General features: G+C 37.6%; 1 protein-coding gene across 1 annotated transcript in view; it reads right to left on the reverse strand.

The window, feature by feature from the left end:
* The window catches only part of cds1 (CDP-diacylglycerol synthase (phosphatidate cytidylyltransferase) 1), a 29,471-nt gene that overhangs the window by 4,202 nt on the left and 5,089 nt on the right, over positions 1-20,180 (reverse strand). The window contains exons 2-12 of the mRNA XM_088335691.1: positions 15,613-15,770; positions 15,055-15,151; positions 14,817-14,914; positions 13,868-14,007; positions 12,265-12,323; positions 8,067-8,149; positions 6,705-6,792; positions 5,264-5,332; positions 3,456-3,611; positions 3,259-3,378; positions 3,075-3,178 (exon numbers count right to left, since the gene is read on the reverse strand). Coding sequence (XP_088191817.1) covers positions 3,075-3,178; positions 3,259-3,378; positions 3,456-3,611; positions 5,264-5,332; positions 6,705-6,792; positions 8,067-8,149; positions 12,265-12,323; positions 13,868-14,007; positions 14,817-14,914; positions 15,055-15,151; positions 15,613-15,770 — 1,172 coding nt within the window. The remainder of the gene's footprint in view (positions 1-3,074; positions 3,179-3,258; positions 3,379-3,455; positions 3,612-5,263; positions 5,333-6,704; positions 6,793-8,066; positions 8,150-12,264; positions 12,324-13,867; positions 14,008-14,816; positions 14,915-15,054; positions 15,152-15,612; positions 15,771-20,180) is intronic.

Consider the following 20,180-nt stretch of genomic DNA (forward strand, 5'->3'; position numbering starts at 1 on the left):
AGTACTGGCAAGTTCATTTTGGATGGGCCCATAATCGTAAACAACAAGGATATGCCTTGTGGAGGTCCAAAATTCACATTCATGGTAAAAACATAGTAATAACACTGTTATTACACTTTAAAAACTTCTAAAATATACATGTTCAAATAGAATGAGCCGTTCGATTTGAGTTGGCCCATCCGGAATCCACTGAGTCCATTCATTTTGCTAATTCGTTAGCATGTGGCCATTAGCATAATTTTTTTAGCATGAAGCAGTTAGCATTTAGCCATTAGCATCACTTTTTAGCATGTATCTGTTAGCATAACTCATTAACACGAGGCCATTAGAATAATTTGTAAATATAGAGTCGTTAAAATATAGCCATTACCAATTTTTTTTAGCATGAAACAGTTAGCATTTAGCCGTTAACATCACTTTTTAGCATGTATCCATTAGCATAACTCATCCAAATGTACCCATAAGCATAGTTTGTAAATATGAAGTCATTAAAATTTTGCCATTACCAAATTTTTTTAGCATTTAGAAGTTAGCATTTAGCCGTAAGCATCACTTTTTAGCATGTATCCATTAGCATAACTCATCAACATGAGCCCATTAGCATAATTTGTAAATATGAAGTCGTTAAAATATTGGCATTACCAAATTTTTTTCACATAAAAAAGTTAGCATTTAGCCGTTAGCATCACTTTATAGCATGTACCTGTTAGCATAACTCATCAACATGTACCCATTAGGATAATTTGTAAATATGAAGTTGTTATAATATAGCCAATATAAAAATAATTTAACATGAAGAAATTGGCATTTAACTGTTAGCATAACATTTTAGTATGTAACTATTAGCATAACTCATTAACCAGAACTCATTAGCATAATTTGTAAATATGAAGTTGTTAAACTATTGGCATTACCAACATTTTTTACAATGAAGAAGTTAGCATTGCCGACAGTGTTTACAGCTAGCTTGCGCTAATACTTGGGCTGGCTGCGCCAGCCCAACTCGTCACCAACAGTTTTTACAGCTAGCATGAGTAAGCATAGCTTCAACCTCTCATCGCTAATTCTTGGGCTGGCTTGCGCTAGTACTTGGGCTGGCTGCGCCAGCCCAACACTTTGCTAGCGGCGCACATAGCTGTTAGCATCCTGTCGCTAGCATCCACTCTTTGGAATTCACCATTTACCCATGGTTAAAGGTAATGTGGGTCGGGCCCCCTCAAGCCACCCTGGACAGTCCCTGCTTAGTCCCTACTAACCTCTGGAAAAGCCCTCGTTTTCATGACTACAAATAGAAATGAATGGGCCCATGTATTCCGGATGGGAGATTCTCAAAACCCATTATTCTGGATGGGGACTCTTTTTGTCAAATCTGTTATGTATGTATACAATCTGTATTGTCGCAGGAGAGTCCTGATTCGGCCGGAATTTTTGGTATATGAATCGTTGGGCTACTCCAAAAGCTCTGGGAGGAGAGGCCCGTCAAAATTCGCAGGCACAAATACATTGCCCTGTGCTTACAGCACTTGGCAATGTAGTTGTGCCTTGCTAAAGCAATCACAACTAATTATATATACTGTATATATATATATATATATATATATATATATATATATATATATATATATAAATAAAATATTATTCTAAGGGAATTACTATTCTTGCAGGTGGAAGTTTTTTAATGCGACATCCCCTTTAGGTTTTAGATCAGGGAATGGTATAAGAAGAATCTGTAGTTTGCAATAGTCCGGTCTGTGCAGCCCTTTGAGTTTCCTGCTATACAAATAAACATGACTTGACTCCCCCTCTGGCTTCTTGTTTTTCCTTGCTCTCTGGATTTCACAAAAAGTAAGTGCTATGCAAAAACATTTAGATTTGATTTTGAGACCAAAAGCAAAAACATGTACCGTAAATTCCGGACTATAAGCCGCAACTTTTTTTCCTGCGGCTTATTCAGTGGTGCGGCCAATTTATGTAATCTGTCTAACAGCCGCCAGTGGCGCTCGAGTACAAAAGGTAAGATTTAGACCGGTGGAATATATGCACCGAGGAAGACTGCAACTTCTTAGCTTGTGCACAGATTAAATTAGCGTAGAAATATCCTCACCATGCAAATTGCAAAAAGAAAGGCACCTGAGGCAGCTTTCAAGCTAAATGCAATCGAGCAGTCCGATAAAGAAGGAAACAGAGCTACTGCACGTAGACTTTACTTTGCGAGCGTGTTGCTAGCATGTTTTTGAATAAGGGAGCGTGGGACGACATCTATATGACAAAGTCTCTTTCCCATACTGAAGGAAGACGACTTTGATGACGTCAGTTATAAGGAGGAAGATGAGGACGGATTACCGTGATTTCTCCATGTACGGTGTGTTTTTTTAACAAACCCGTTTGGTGTGTTGCGAGCGTGTGTCTAGTAGCGTTTTGCTACCCTTCACAGGCACGGTTTAGGATGAAAGTTATAAAATTATTATTAAAGCTTTAAAAACTCTCTCAGTGTACCGTCTTTCTTTGTAAATATGTGTAACCATGTATAATATATATTTGCAACTGTACATTTTTGTAATGTCTTTATTTCAGACACTTATTCTGATATGTTTCCCACGGGCGAATAAAAAAGAAGGGGCGAAAAAAACGCGAGCTGATGGGAAGTGGAGTAAAGGTGAGACGTATTTGTGGACGCAGAGGACAATAGTGGATATATATTTTTTCCACCCTTACCCTTGGAAATATACATTTTTTTCCCTTGGATTATTTTCAACGGGACCCGGACTCTGCAGGTCTACATCAAACCTTAAGTACCGGTATCATTTTCTGTTCAATTTGCCGGCTGTGGTTATAGGACTGTGTACGTTATATTCAGTTACAATCGCGGGACTCAAAGTCGCGTTTGGGTTAAATTTGTGATTCTGCTACATGTTTTAATGTGGGCGCATGCAACTTATATACAGGTGCGCCTTGTGTAAGTACAAAAGCGGTTATCCTCTTAAAATGTGGTGGGTGCGGCTTATAATCAGGTGCGCTCTATAGTCCGCAATTTACGGTAAATGGCTTTGAGGTGAGAAATTAAATCTCTAGACCTGATGAAGCTAGCGATGTAGACGTGGGTGAAGGTGGCCATCAGGTACTGACAGTCAAAGCGGTCCATGATGCCTCCGTGGCCCGGGATGGTGCTGGCAAAGTCCTACACAAGGAAACGTGACCGTTACGTTTAGGAACGCGACAGTCAAAAGAACGTTACGCCCCAAAAAAGGCAAAATTTACTTTGATCTTGAAGGCTCGCTTGAAGCCGCTAGCGAAAAAGCCACCGAACGGACCGATGAGCGATGCAAACGACGACAGGAAAACGCTGTGGATCTGGAACGGGTACAACGTCAAGGTTTCCTGGGAGAGGACGCGAAGGAAAACATATGACTTCTTTTAGAATTGAGTTTTTCACGAACAAGTTTTTAATGGCTCACCCAAGAAAGTAAATTGCGGACCAGCTCGGGCAGTTTGTACTGCTGCAGCACAAACAAGTCGGACGGTTCACATTCCACCGTGAACAAACTGCCGCTTTCACTACTCAGGCCCACCGGACACACGAAGTACTGGAACTGGGATAGCAGCGAGGACAACTGCACAAAATGGAGTAAAGGGGACATTTTGGGGGATTTTTTAACCAGGGTTTGTACACCTTTTTCCTGGGCAAGTCACGCACTTTTCAAGCACTTTCAATGCCAATTTTTAAAAATATTTACAGTTTCTCAAAAGGGAGAAATCCAGCGCCGATCAAAAGAAGGTTTTTTTGGGTGACTTAATGACAAAAATAAAGTCGCTAGCACATACTTTTGTGCAATTTTGAGCTGTTCCTAGCTATGATCTACAATCTTTATGTGTCAATGGGCTACTATAAACTGACATGAATTCTGCTTTTCTGCTTCACCGATGCACGCGCAGCTTGCCTATGTCACACTTTTTTACACACACGGAAAGGCCTTGGGTAATAATTGAGTTTAATACAGAAGACAATAAGAAGAAAGTACTGCATGTATAAATGGCAGAAAAATGAGCAAAATTTGGACATATTCGAATGATATTGATTGCTCCGAGGCAGACTGTATTCAATCCTTCAATCGACTGCTGATCTTTTGATTTTCGTTTTTTTTTTATTTTACATTTTTTTGCGTGTTTTTCAGAGGATTTGTGGGGAAATTGGAAAAAATACAATCGTAAATAGTTCATTTATGTGTTGCAATTTTTCATCTGTTTATAGCACCAAAGAGTTAAAATTGTTAATGTTTATTTTATTGTTTTGCATTTTCAGGGATTTTGTGCCGTTGTTTGACTTTAAATCTGTTAAGTGTGTAAAAAACTAAAATTGCTTTGTATTTGACAATTATTTTCTGGTGATCTGGAAATATTTTTATTCATATTTCATTTAAAATGACCCATTACTAAATAATAATAGAAGAGCTAGTTTTCTAAATAGATACGTCCTCTAGGAAGCGACCAGTCGGGTGACGCTTCACATGACAACGCCAGAGTGACAACCAGAGCCGGCGTGTTGGCGTCATTTTCACACACTTTTTAAAAAGTTCTCTTCATTTATTGCATGCTCTACAGAGTCATATTAAATTTTATTTTTTTATTTTCATATTTCAGCTAGTCCTGCACCACTACTAGACATACACATGGTGTAGAGTAAATATTTGCATGTTTTGCACTGCAATAGCCAATCTTTGCTGCCATAAATTTGGCAAAACATTACATTGACCAGATTCTCTACAGAAACGAAGGAGTATAGCAAAGATATTGCCAATTGATAAAAATGAGATGTATTTTCTTAGCCAAGGCATGTATGGCTTTCCGTAGGGTAGCACTTAAATCATAAACCTCCATAATCATTATATGTACATGTCTGTGTAATGGTGCTTATTCCAATATGTTGCAATTTAGGTAATTAGTGACAAAGTAACAAGTAATTGATTGATAAAGTCAAGTTCTTGTCTCTCCTAAACAATTTTTGGAGAGAAGTTTTCATATGTAATAATACTACAATGAAAATAAAAAATAGAGACACAGATAAAAACTAATTGGATTTTGCGTGTGTTTTTTATTTTTCAAAATATAACTCGCAGTTTAAAAAAAGAAAAAGAAAAAAAAAAGAAAAGTTATTGTATCAGAAGCAGGATTTTATCAGTTTTAAGTATCGTTAGGAAAACAGTTATGAAGCATCACTATTAATGGAACGAATATGATTGCCTTTAGTGTGACGATGTGTACTCACAATGAATCCAAAAACAACGGTGGAGAAGTAACCTCCGATGAATCCCTCCCACGTCTTCTTGGGCGAGAGCTGCCGTGTGACACATATTAAGTTGTCATTTATGTCAATGTTTTAAGGTATTATAAAAGACCTTTTTTTCTTCCAATTAGACACAGAACGTGTAATGTTCCTCCCCACAATCATGCAGATATGTTGCAAAGTATTCCACGCGCCTGGGGATTCCAGAAATTCAGTCTCAAAGTTGACCCATCTAGCTTGTTTCCTCTAGAGCTGTGACGTCACCGGATGAAATCAAAGAATCAACAATGGCGGCTCCCGTTGAAAAACAGATGGGGATTGTAGTAAACAGCGATTGCATAAAACTCAGTTCTGCTTTGGAGATATTGGAATTTTGCTTACAGTGTCACTGGGGGACTGCGAGTTGTGAGCTTTTCTCATTAAAAGCTGCTTGTGGTACGTTTACCGGCAGTCTTGTACAGTGTGTGTTCCTTTTTTGCCTTTTTAGGTAGGCAATTTTGGTTTTTCCTTTGTGTTTTTTTTCTACCTCAAAATATTTGTATGTTTTTTTCGTTGCTTGTCTTGCAATCGGTATAATATTGTCCACAAAGCTTCCTGTTAGCATCCAGGCTGCCAAAGGCTTCCAGTTTTGTTTGATCCAGGTTAGCTTCGTAAGCAGTAGGCTAGTTGGCTAGCGTGCCACGTGCATTTTATTCTGGTTGGATTCGTGTTTATAGCCTTGGTCATTTTTCGTTGGAGTTTCCTGGGTAGCCTGGCTGCTTACTGCATGTTTTAGCTTGACAGATTCCCATTTTTTCACCAATCGGTCCCAGGTTTAAATACTTTAGCAGCCGGCTAGCCTGACGTGATCATTTGGTATATTTAAGGCTGAGTTGGTTATTGTTTGTGTGGCCATTTTTCTTAGTTAGTCCGGGTAGACTGGCAACTTACTGCATGTTTTCGGTCAGCCAGCCTCCCGTTTTTCCAACAATTGTTACCGCTTAGCCCATTTTAGCAGTCGGCTAGCCTGCCGTGTCCCGGCTGGTTTAGTCCCTGTTTGTTATTTTTTGCCAGTTCTCCCCATTTTGGCTGCTTGACATTTGTTCTACCATTGCTGGACCCACCTGTACCAAAACGCCTAGGCATTCTCCACATAAACTAACAAAATTTGTATTTAACACTCAAAACCTATTCCACTAATTAACACGTAAACCAATATGGTGACTAGCTTGCGAGGGGGCCAGGTGTTACTCGGATGACGTCACAGCTCAGGGAGTCAAAGAAGAGACAGGCTGTCTTCAAAAAGCATTATCTCAAAAAATAATTGGAAAATACAGATGATTATATATAATTGTTATGCAAAAAACATGTACTTATTTTCTCAAATTTTGCATGTTTTAGAATTTGTTCCTTAGAAAAAGGTCTTTATTCTTTCTGGATTCACCTTGATGAGCGGCGTGCGTCCGAAGAAGAAGCCGAATAGGTAGGCGCCAATGTCGTTACAAATGACGATTGAGATGGGAACGATGAACCTAAGGATACATTTCAGGAAAATGGTGACATATTTTTTAATGTTCCAATGACAAACCAAGAGAAACTTGTATATTTTTAACAACTTAGTCCAAATTCAGTAAAATTCCAGCACGCATCAAATATAGCATGATGTTTTATTGCAGTGTTAAATTATAAACAGTGATTTAACTCATCTACTGCCATTTACATCTCTAGACCTCAAATATCCATTGCAACAGCAATAAAAAAATCCAATTGGAAAAAGCAATATTGTCTTGTTCCACTAGAAGTTCCGATTATATTTTTTAAATTACATTATTAATAATGTATTAGAGTGCAAAAAATGGATGGATGTACTAGGGAAGACTTCAAGCTATTGTCTCACCTGTTTTCCAGCTAAGATGCCCATGGTACACTCTTTTGCAGGCATTTAATTGCAAAGAAAATTTAGGCGAGAATAAAAACCTGCTATTTCTGTGTTTCAACTCAGATTACTCAATGTTAGTAGCACGTGCAGTGATTATTTAAGTTGGGGACAAAAATTCAGAGTGTTGCTTTTCAAAAGAGACCAAAACCGTCCATATTCTCTAAACATTTTAAGAAAAGAATACAGTTTACTTTGGGTACGTTTTGGATTGTCATTTTAGGCAAATTTTACAGGAATGGCAAGGTATTAAACAGGGGTGGTGGATATCAATTTTGGGTGTGGCCTGTGGAATTGAACTCAGCTTTCCCAAAACTAGTTAGTCAGTTACTTTGTGATTTAACGAGGGGGGCAATATTTTTTCACATTGGGCCACATAAGCCTAGTTTTTTTGTGCCCTAGTGAATCGAATCTACATTTCATAACTGTGTTTTGTATTCCTTGTGTTGTCTGAGTAATATTTAAATTGGGTTTATGATCTGAAACATTTGTGATTGATAAATATGCAAAAAAATAAAAAAATAAACCCAACAGAAATATCGCTCGAATACAGAAGTATACAGTAAAACCTTGTGTAGTTATACACACCCATAAATACTGCATGCATATCCAATCTTATCCAGTATTCGGCGGTATATAAGAAACACCGGGTTATAAGGCGTACTTTCAAGTTTCTGACCATTTTGGGGGTTTTAGGTGCGTCTTATAGTCCGCAAAATACGATTATAAATATATATATATATATATATATATATATATATATATATATATATATATACTTTTTTTGTTTGCACTGAGTGCTGGCAGCAAATCGTAAACATGCAACAGTTATATTCTGCTTGTGCAGGTTCCGCATTCACTGGGGCTTACCAGATCATTCCTTCAAACAGGTTCTGAATGACAAGGTGCGATTGAGTCACCACAATCAACAGCGTCACATGGGTCCACGCAAACTGGAATGGAAAACACACAACCACACAAACACGCATGTATACACACACACAAACAACAGGTCACGGTATTGGAATGTGGCAACACGTGTTTGTGGGCTATACAGTAGACCCCCAGGATATGACATTAATCCGTTCTAAGGTACGGTCTGAAATTGCCGTGAGGCGGGGGATGGAATCCTATGTTAATTGGCCAAAGCATTTGAAACCCCTGGTACTAGAGATAAAACATTAAGATAGCAAAAGAGTATATAGTCACCTTATGTGTCATACACATGCGTAGAATAACAAAAAATACACTGGAGATAAAATTAGAGATAAATAGAATGAATAATAATTCACCAACAATGGAATAATTCTGAAAAAAATGCCATCTTCACTGCTCAACAGTTTAAGGACATTTTGCTGTATCTCTGTCATGCTATTAGAACACTTTTTCAAAACATGGATAAGGCATTTAAAAAAACATTTTTTGCCAAAAATTCACTGATCAAAATTAAAGAACACATTCAAGTGCCTCCCACTTAGTGGTGCTAATCTAGCACATGGTGCTAATTCCCTTGATTAGCTGTCAACCCTTGGAGGGACAAAACAGTGACCAACTTGGGTGCTGAGGTGCTTAACTTGTTTGGGTGTTTGGGCATTTGGGGGGGCCATGGTCAAATCTTTTGTGTTTTTTACTACATTTGCCTTTTTTATTTTCTTTCTTTTTGTGTATCGAGTTTGTCTTGCTGACGGTGACCCCTCTCGAGGGATATGACATGGGTAGATATGAAGATAGATAACTGTCAACCCCTACTTAACTGGCATTCTAACAGCCAGTTTCACTGACTTTGCAAGATGGTGTGCCGTTCAAAAGTGACTAAAAGCCTCCAGCAACAGGATGTCCAGATGAAAATGAAAAGGATGACACTACTAGCCATAGCAAGACAAGTTGATCGTTCTAAATCTGTGATTTCAAAAAAGGAATCTTCTCAATACTAGAAACTCAAGTTAAATGTAAGGAGGACAGGTCACAGCAGAGGATGTCAATGGGTAATCGTTTCCACACTGCAGCTGGAATTGCTCACCAGTTCAGTGATGAACATGGTAGGTTCTTTCTTGCCATACAGTGCATCGCCGATTAAGAGCATTTTGATTCGTTTTAATGATATTTACGGCTCCAAAACAGAGTGCATTGTCTATCAGTAGCAGAAGAAGCCGGCTGATATTCTTTTTGTTTTATACATTTTCAGTTTTTTTTTTTGCATGTATTCAGAAGATCTGTTCCTAAATTGGTTAAATTGTAACGGAATTTTTTTGTATTTTATAGTTTATAGATTTTTCAGTTGTGTTTTAAATTTATTCAAGGAATAGGTTTTGTTTTTTACTTTAAATCTGTTCAGTGTCTAAAAAAAACAAAACTGTTTTGTATTTTATAATTTATTCTTTGTAGGCCTGCTGTTTTTTCAGGGACCCTTTATTTCACTGTAAACTTAAATGCTTGTGGAAAAAAATGCCATTATTTTATTCTTGTATTACATACTGCATTTGGTGTTGAACTGAAATATAAATGTTTTAGTTTCTTAGTATAAACCACTTGAAACTTTAAATTAGGTAAAGGTTAACTGTTGCTTGACAGATACTACTAGAAATTTGGAATTTGCAACCTACACCATGCATTTAACGGTCAGGGGTCGATAAAGTCAGAGAAAATCAAAAATATTTTAAGACACAATATTTCATACTTTTGTTAATTCACTTATGCAGCACGATCATGCAGATAAGACTGGGAAAATTAAGACATTGGAGAGTTCAATTTAAGACTTGTACACTACATTTTCGACCTTTTCAGTGCCTTTAGTAGCGTTTATTGAAGACTTTTTTCAAGTATTTAAGAGCTTGGGGGAACCCTCTTCTTACATGTCTTTGACCAATAGCATAAAGACATCTTAGAGATATAACTCATCTAATGAACAAACAGCGCAAAGTGTGAATTTTTCAAGTTTCTGGCCAAGTGAAATTTGTCATTAATGTGGTATAGTGGGGAAAACACTGTAAAAAGGGGCCAAAAAACATCTCATTCCACATCATAACATGAAAACGCTATAAATTAAAGATGCCGTGACCGGGGCGTCTACTGTATCTGTTCCTCTTTGATAATTCAATACATACAAATACACTTAATTTTATTCAACATATTGAAGTCATGCTCCTCACTCTGGCTTTGGTTACGTTGTTATGTTTTTGCTTCTTTTAACATCACTGCAAGCTTTGGAACCAATTTCCCAAAAATACAGTACAAATAAACAGTACTGTATATTCAATTCTGAAAGTCGTTTTAAAGGAGACAGGAGTCTCAACTTAAAGAAGAGACAGAAAAGTATTGTGGAAGGTAGTTCAGCCAAAAGCATAACGGGCATTTTTAGAATGCCACGATGCAAACCAATAGCAAAACCGCATTTTATTATGTAAACCAATGGCAGACAGACATCTTTGAGACATAACTAATCATAGGTAGACATATTTTCAGCCAATTAGAACGTTAGGCAGATGACAGCAAGTGGTTTCCGATTTTGGTCAGCCATCTTTGTATCACAAACAATGCACTTATAATCCACACTCTTGTATCGTGTGTTGTATCAAAATGGTTCAACGATGTGTCCTGGGCACTTGTAATGTAGATCGCTTAAGACTTAAGTTCTCTGTAAGAGAATGGGCTTGAACCCACGTCTCATATCAGCTTTGACTGACAGACTGTTGCTTTTTTGTATATAGTCTTAGAAATGACCTAACTAATTACTGTTATTATATGTAAAATAAATCAACTAGGTGAATACCACAATAGTCTTGTACCCCTGGCCATTAGACTGTTAAATGGTAAATCAAACACATAGTAAATCTAACTGCTGCTAATCTGTACATCTGTTGGTTTTGTTTGACTTTTTGCACTACTGGCAGTTCTTTATAGCTAGCCACTCCTTGCACATCTGTTTCTCTGCACTATTGTACTTACAGCGTTATTGTTACAGTGTTATTGTTACTGTTTACCTGACTTGTTTACCTGACTGCCCTTTTTGCACATCTGGTTAGCTGCTCCTCTTGCACTATTTGCGCTACTGTAAAATACTATACATAGCCATAATTATTAGTATATTATTAGTACTCAATACTCCAACTCAATACAACATTTTATTTATATCTGTACATTCAAGGAAACTGTGCGGGTCAGATGTATCGACATTTCGTTCTGTATACACGTGTACTAGAATGACAATAAAGTAGATCTGAATCTGAATCTATACAGCCAACCCCTGTTTTCACGTCTACATTCACAGTAACATGCTGGGGAAATCAATTGGTTACAATTTCAACTAATTCCTTATAACACAGCACCCCATTAGCCTCACAGCATGGCATGTAGCTCCTCCCTTCTATGTTAATTTGGTATATTACCATGAAATAGAAACCGAAATGGGTTCATTCTGTCTTATCACCCTATAAAGTTATCTGCAAAGAAAGACCCCCCCAAAATGGCATCTTTTATAGCATGGATGCCCCAAGAAATGGGCGTGAGGTGACATATGTCAAACTTATGACGGTCTGCTAGAAGTGAAAGAAAAGTGTACATACCCTGCTTTACATTTGCAGAGTCCGTCAGAGCTTAAAAAAAAAAAGAACCCAATTCTATGTGTAGTTGGTACGGAGTTTATGATTTTCCTCATAGATCCACTCGTTTAAGGTTAGCGTCTTTGGACACTTTGATGCCATGAATAGAACTCTGCATATAATAACAGAGACCCTTTCCTACAGACTTTTGAAATGATACAGCTATGTTATCAGGAATATCGACTAAAGTTTCGCTTGCTGTTATTGTTGTTGTTGAAAATGCCACAAGAGGGGCTGGATAATATCTAATTCTAAACAGCAACGCAAAAATGTCTTAAGACAGGGTTGCCGTATCCGAGGGGGGCTACTATATTTGACTGACGGATGACTTGGAGCATATAAAAAGCACAACTACATACAAAGCCATGATTGATTTTAGATTCCGGCGTGCATTATTTATCGACCGATCAGAAGAACTGTCACAACATATCCAAAGTGTTAGCGGTTAGTGTCCCTCCTCGTATACACACCATGTAAAACTGCAGGCGATAATGTTTCTTCACTAAACTCAGCACAAACATGCAGAAACCTAAAAAACAGAAAGACGAGTGATTAATACGACAAAATGTATGTTTCTTTCTTGAGCAACCTCCTCACCATGCTGCCATGTTTGTAGCCTGAGAAAAAGGAAACATACTTCTTGATGGTTAGCCTTAGCCGGCTAGCATGACCACAGCACTGCATACGATTAGTGCCGGTGTTAGTTAGCTAAATTGCAATTCAATTCGGCATTTCAAATGTAAGGGTATATGGACTGTGTCATTTCCTTTTGTGTTTGATCTAGAGACAGTATCCAAAGTTTATGTTTCATGATCTCTCTTTGATGTTTTGTTCAGTTGGAGTTAGTTAGTGTAACCCATGATAGTTAATACTGTCATCATCATGGGATTATAGTTTTGGTCATGTGTGGAAAGATATTTTGTGTCGTCTTACTTTCACATTTTATTCAGTAAGAGGTCTTAGTTGGAATAATGTTTAGTTCTATCCACACGTGAATACGTTTCATGCGTACTTCTTTCAGGTCTTGTCAAGTCAAGTCATGTTTATTTGTATAGCCCTTAATCACAAGTCTCAAAGGGCTAAACAGACTACAGCCTTATATAACACCATCCCCTCATCTAATATCTACATGAGGGAAAGGAAAAACTCAGAAAGGCCTCAGCATGAGAATATTAAGACACCTTGGGAAGGGACCGTACATGAGATAATACCCCTTCCAAGATTATTTAAATAAAAAAGTTTTTAAAAATGAAAGAAAAATTACGACACTAAAATAATTACAATTCTGAAATGGTTAGCATCTTAACTGTCAGAGGAAATATTGTTGTCAGGTTTTTTATATTTAAAATCCACAGTGTTCTGACAAACGCTTACCGCTCATAGGTAGCTTCTCTGTTCATCCGATCAACACCCTCTTTTTGCCAAGTTAAAACTAATTGTTAACCCCAGGTGGTATTCCCGACATATCTTGTGTTTCTTTCATGTTTTGTTGAGTAAGTTAGTTTGCGATACCATGTATCCTGTGTCCTCTCTCTTTCATGTTTAGATTTGGGTACTGTTTCCACTTGAAGGGAATTGTAGTCTGTTTTTGTACACTATCCACTACTTATACCTTTTCTGTAATAAATGTATTTTTTATTATTTTGTGTCTATATTTAGGGGACAGGCTTTGCCGGCTTTATTCCATAGCACACCTTGTTTACGGAGACCATCATTGTTAGCTCTGGCACGCTAAGAAGGCCATAGAACATAATACAATTAGAATTAGCTTTTGATCAGATAGCACCGCTTTTTCACAAAAGATGAGCACTACATTCATTAGCTTCTGCCAGCACTTGTTCTTGTTAGTATTAGCCATTGTTAGCCCCAGCACATATTAGTTTGACAATATACCAAAACCTTTTGTGTTCCCTTTAGTAAGCTAACATTATCTTTGAACACATTTTAGAGTCAGCATTTGCCAAGCTAGTGAGAAAAACCACATCTTTAGACTGTTGAAAATTAATAAGGTGGCTATTCAAATGAATAAGACAGCAAAACTTGTAAGAATTTCATTTTGATGAGTTAGCATACCTGCCAGGTACAAAGCGAAGGAGATAAACCTGTGATAACGAGACAGGAATTGCAGCGGTTCCTCTCTTTGCACGAGCGCGCCAAAGTAGTCGGCAAGGGTTTCGCCGTAAAAGAAGTAGTTGACGCACACCAGGAAGTACCTCAAAACAGCAAAAAAAAAATAAGAACACAACATTTCTATTACCTGAACAAAACACTCATTAATGCTGTCATTTTAGTCATTAGAAAACCCATCAAAGATAATATTTTATTTATGCATGTCCTTATTTATTCCTTCAATTTTTTTGAGTGAAAAAAAATCGATTACAAATGAAACAAAATAAAGGGCATATTTAAATTTTTTTTTTTCTATTTTCTTTAGTAGTTCAAAAATAAGTTATAGGAGTATAAATCAAAATAATCACATGACATGTAGCTATTTCAGGATTTTTTTACTGGCATTAAAAGAAAATATAATTTTAAAATGAGTTTATCGCTTCTTATCTTTCAATCATAGTGACAATATATCAAAAATTACAATTTAAGGTAACTTTGATTATTTGATTCGTTCACTAAATACGTTTTTGGGAGTAAAATACAAAATTATATATTATTTATTTGTATTATCTTTTTTTTTTTTTGGCTTGCAGTAGTTTAAACATGTATTAGTTAAATTTTGGGGGGAAAAAAAAGCGGAATTACCTTTCATAGCATCTTTGCTTTAAATTTTCAACTAGGATTAAAATATAGGAATATGACTTAATTAGCTTTAGCACGCTAGCAAGGCCACAGATCACAACACACTTAGCTTTTGATACTTAACAACAGCAAATATGAGCACTGCCATTGTTATCTTCTGCTAGCTTGTGTGACTACCATACTACCCTAAAAAAATTGCTTTAATCTTGAACTCCAACACAGCAGTGCACTTTGAACCCAGCACTATATAGTGTCTTCCCCCCTCCCTCACCAGCTGAGCGTCCTGAACCAAGGCAGGTCGTACGAGCGATACACCTTGTAGCCGATGGTGATGATTTCCTGGAAACACTTGATTTGCACCATCATGACCTGCAACAGTAACAAAAAAATTGTTGGATGAAAAATAAGTTGAGCACTGTGACATTTTCATCGCTTTTCTCAAAACTGGTGTCTTCAAAAGTGTTGCTCAGATCCATCAGATCCATAAAGAAGAATGAAAAAGTTCTTACGATTAAAATAAGAGCGATTGGTCCCATGTAGATAATGAGGAAGAAGCCGGAAATCATGGCGACAGACAAAACTCCTCGGATCCAGTAGTTCTTCCATCTGCCAACACCACAAAAATAATAACCCACTTAGGTAATTATATAGTACAGCAGAACCAAATACAGTGTCCCTGCCATAAGACATTTTCACTTTACTGTGTGAACAAAGATGCTTTTTACGAGCCACATTTTCCCTGCATAACCGTGCATATGACAATTTCCGACTTTTGGGTTTACTCCAGGCTTGGTCCTGCAAATGAAATTGATCAGGCTTGGGCTGGTTTGGGCTTTAACACCTGTGGGTCCAGAAAGTTAAAAAAACTAAAAAAATATATATAGTTCGACCCAGGCCTGCGGGTATTAAAGCCCGAACAAGCCCAAGCTTGACCAATTAATCATATTATGGGGACAGAGCACAAAGCAAACCAGAAAAAAAGGCAGTGATGTAGAAGCCCGGCCCAATGTTTTATTGAACATTTATCTGCATTACGGTGTCCAAAAAAATGTGTGTTTGTCTCGTACCTAGGGGCCAGTCCCCTGAGCGCCTCATTGAGGCATTGCGGCGTGTTGTCGGTGTCGGCTGTTGACGTCGGGATGTCTGTAACATCCGCTTTGGTGTCCACGTCGAATTCGCCGTCACCCTGGAGGCCCACTGGACGCACGTTCTCGCCTTCAGCCTCCTGCAGACACACACACGCACAGAAAAATCTATTTCAAGAAATGTCAAATCGAATCACTATCTTATTTTTGCTAGGGTCAACTTCAATGTTTTTGTTGCTTTGATTTTTGGCTCAAGCACTATTTGCTGGCAGAGAACTTGTCATTAAAGGCAATAAACATCACAGTCACATGCACTTTATCCCTCCATCTATTATCTGCACCGCTTATCCTCAGTAGGGTCACTGGGGTGCTGGAGCCCATCCCAGCCGTCTTTGGGCAGTGGGCAGGGGACACCATGAACTGGTTGCCAGCCAGTTGCAGGGCACACAGAGACAGACAACTCTTTTGCTTATTCACACCTAGGGACAATTTGAACCGGCCAATTTACCTGACATGCATGTCTTTGGAAAGTGGGAGGAAACCCACACAAGCATGGAGATAACATGCAAACTCTGCACAGGAGGGTTCACACATGCAGTTTAACCTTAGAGTAAAATGAGATATTCGCGCTGTACTAACACGCAAAAAGGTTTGTTTTTCAACAAAAAATATAAAAGCCACAAGTGTTACATTATATATTGTACGATGTGATACTGAAAATTCTGGAAAGTTTTCCCCAGTGATTTAGCAGTGATCTGGTGTCATCTCTGAAGAGCAGGACGACACTTTACACTGACAACAACGGCGATCAGATGATGAAGGTGCTGTATCCGAGTAAGATCGTTAGACTTCTCTTGCTACAGATATCTATGGAAAGAAGTACCATCTGTTTCATGTGAGGAAGCAAACCCCTACCTATTACAGCGGCCTAGAGAGGGAAGGGCGCCTCTTGGCTGTACTTTCACAAGACACACCACAGGAAGTGGTACCCCAATGACCCAGGTCATTAATTATCCGTGAACTGAACTGTGAAGATGGTGGAAAACCATGTCAGATCCCTCTAAGTGAACCTCATGTTAAGTAAAATACAGTGGTACCTCTATGAGTACCTTACGAATGTAATTTAATTTCATAAGTAGAGATGCATTTTGAATGTAAATGCGCTAATCTGTTCCAAGCCCCGCAAAAGTAGTCAAGTCATGTTTATTTGTATAGCCCTTAATCACAAAGAGTCTCAAAGAGCTGCACAGACTACTGCAAACTACAGACTATTATTACACCGTCGCCTGATCTAAAACATACATGAGGGCAAGGAAAAACTCAAAAACCTCAGCATGAAGAAAATGAAAAAACCTTGAGAAGAGAAAGCACATAAGGGAATCCCCCTTCCAGGATGACTCGGCTGCAATGGATGTTGCATTGACAAACAATTAAATTGAAAATAAGATATAAAATAATTAAAGCACAATATTAAATAAAAAATAAAAAGGATGAAAATGTTGCAATGGATTAACAAACAAAACACATATATTGTAAACATGAAATATAAGTCATTCAAAAGCTATACAATAGCTCCTAATTTCTTAACCTATGACTATTTTAAAATAAACATGTATAGGATTGATCATGTATTTAGGCTTATTATTTAACAATATTTTTTCCATTGATTAATTTTTTTTTTTACCAGTGGGAGGTGCTAAAAAATAAACTACGCCCCTTTAAAGGAAAAAACAAAACAAAACAAAAAAAAACCCCTAATGTCACTAAATTTGATGATTTACATGGAAAACTCCAAATGCAAGATGGGTTCTACACATACGCCAAAGAGCCTGCAGTTTTTAAGTTTGTGCGCATGTAAAACTAACTGTGCAGCCGAGAACGGGTGGTGTACTGCAAGTTCCATTGTGGCTAGTGGTGCCCCCAATCTGTAAAAAATAGGCATTAAAGCAAAATAAAAAACATCTCATTAGAACTACGTTTTTATTGTCATACTTTCAAATACCTTTAAAATGCCTAACAGGCAATATGAGGCCTGTGGGGCCGTAGTTTGCCCTTTCGATTTTTTTTTTTTACATGGTAAAATGCAACTTTTATTTTAAAAGAAGGACCACATTCTAACCATTTTGTCTAATATGTCATTTTTTTTCAACGTAAATTTAAAAAGGCAATTAAATGTCATTTCTACAATATAAGTACGGCAAGTGTTTTTTCCTTAAAAAATGACCTCATGTCAAAAACTGTTATATGGGAGTTTATTTGGGTATGTCATGCAGAAAAGAAGCGTTGCTGATTTCACCTCACGGGTATTTCCAGTTGGTTCCATCCACCGCTCTGGTTTATTCATGCGTTCACTTGCACATTGCTGCCTTTTCATCCCAAGCTAGAGAGCGCAAATAATCAATGTTGCTGCCGTCACATGTTGCGAAGCAAGCTCACGATTACACCGTCGGAAAGACAAAAAGTTTGGCTGTTGGATCAGGATACACTCGCCGATCATTCATCAGGCTGTTTCTAAGGGTGGGTATCATGGGGGACCTCACCATTTCGATTATAATTATGAAATGATCATTGAAGAAGTATTTTTAGGGATGCACATAATTTTCTGCGCGAAAAAATTGTGTTCAAACTGTTCCAAATGGACAAAACAGAAACGGGAAAATCCTCAGGTGTGGATAAAACAATTACATAAAGTTTCAACACCAAACAGCTCTAACAAAAAAACAAAAAAAAACATGAAAGGACAAAACAAGAAACATTCCCATGCGTGGACAGAACAACTACAAGAAAGCCATGACGACAAGACTATGATTTATAATGCACGACATTAACTCGTTCTACATTAGGGGTGTCAAACACATTTGAGCTTGGGGACCACATGGTAGAAAAAAAACTCATAGGGGCCAGACTCGTAAATTAAAGTGAAAGAAAAAGACGTAGAAAAAGAGAAATAGAAAGAGAAAAAGAGAAAGAGATGCAAATATAGAGGGAAAAATAAATAGAGAAAGAGATAGAAAAATGCAAAGAGACAGAGAGACAAAGACAGAAAAAGGAGAGGGGTAGAAAAAGAAAGAGAAAAAAAGCAAGAGAATGAGAGAAGAGAAAGGGAGAGAGTAAAAGAGAGACCAATAGAGAAAGAAATACAGCTATAGTGTCTTTGTGAGTGGCGCCTGGCTTTGGTGACATATTTTTCTCTTGCACTAATCACAGCGTTGTCTAGCGGACCCAATTAAAACCTTTGGTGGGGCTGATTCGGCTTGACACCTATGTTCTACCTGAACAAAACATGAAAGAAAGACAACACAGGATGTGGTAGGAAACTAACCAGGTCCAACTTAAAAACATGGCTTAAGACAACGGAAGATGTCTACTCTCACATGTTCAGTACAATAACGAGACATGTAAGGATGAAACACAGAATAGAATACTGCTATAATGCCAACTTTCATAGAACAAAAACATGAAAGACAACACAGAATTTGTTGCAGCACTAACCAGCTATAACTGAACAAAACGGGAAGATTAGACAAGGAAGATTAGACAATGCTTGATATGTACTCTGACGTGCATAGAATACCAAGAGTGCCAAGATGACAAGACCAATAAATATCGTGTTGGAAGAATAACGAGCTATATCTTAACCAAACATGAAAATGAGATGACGCAGGGTATTCTGGAACACTAACTTAAGGACCAAAATGTGAAAGAGACAACACAAGATATCTTGGAACAATAACCAAATGAACAGAATGTGAAAGAAAGTCAGCACGTGATATGTTGTAAAACTAACTCAATTAACATAACGTGAAAGAAAGACAATGCAGGAAATGTTGAAACACTGATCCAAATGTATTAATATAGCATTTTTTGGACACCGTAATGCAGATAAATGTTCAATAAAACATTTTATGTTTAAATTTGCGGCTAGGCCTAGTTTCTATTTCCTGTACTGTGAGTTTTTGGTTTAAGTGAAAGATAATTCATGTTAGCTATGTTGAAATTCTAATGTATTTACTGTAAGAGGTTTCAGAGAGCTATTAAAAGTTTTATTCGAATTTATAACAAATATTCTTTGTTTCTTTTAGCATTATAAAAATGTCTTACGCCAATTTGTAAGCTTTTGCGGCAAATGAAAATTGGTTCAGAATATTGATTATCGGCCTCCTCTTAATACTAATAACCGGTGTCGGCCCTGAAAAACCCATATCAGTCGATCCCAAGATATAAGTGGAAAAAGAGAGACAATGCAGGATAACTCGGAACACTAACTAACTAACTGAAACAAACATGAAAGAAGACAACGCTGGTTATAATGGAATACAAAAACTATGTGAACATTGCATAGTAAGACCGTGCGGGAAACGTTGGACGACTAACTAGTTTTCCCCTACTAGTTTCTGTTTCCCTTGCCAATTTTTTGCTTCCCTTTTGGAAAAAAAAACGGATTTCTTTGTTCTGACGTCTTCATTTTGTCCACTTCCAGTCTGTAAGAAGATAAGAATGTCCCTCAAGAGTTTCCCGTCCAACCTGTTCAAAGGTCGACGAGTAGCGCC

Source organism: Urocampus carinirostris, chromosome 5 (genome assembly GCF_059441175.1).
Source record: "Urocampus carinirostris isolate Australia breed hairy pipefish chromosome 5, RoL_Ucar_1.0, whole genome shotgun sequence".
Taxonomy (NCBI): domain Eukaryota; kingdom Metazoa; phylum Chordata; class Actinopteri; order Syngnathiformes; family Syngnathidae; genus Urocampus; species Urocampus carinirostris.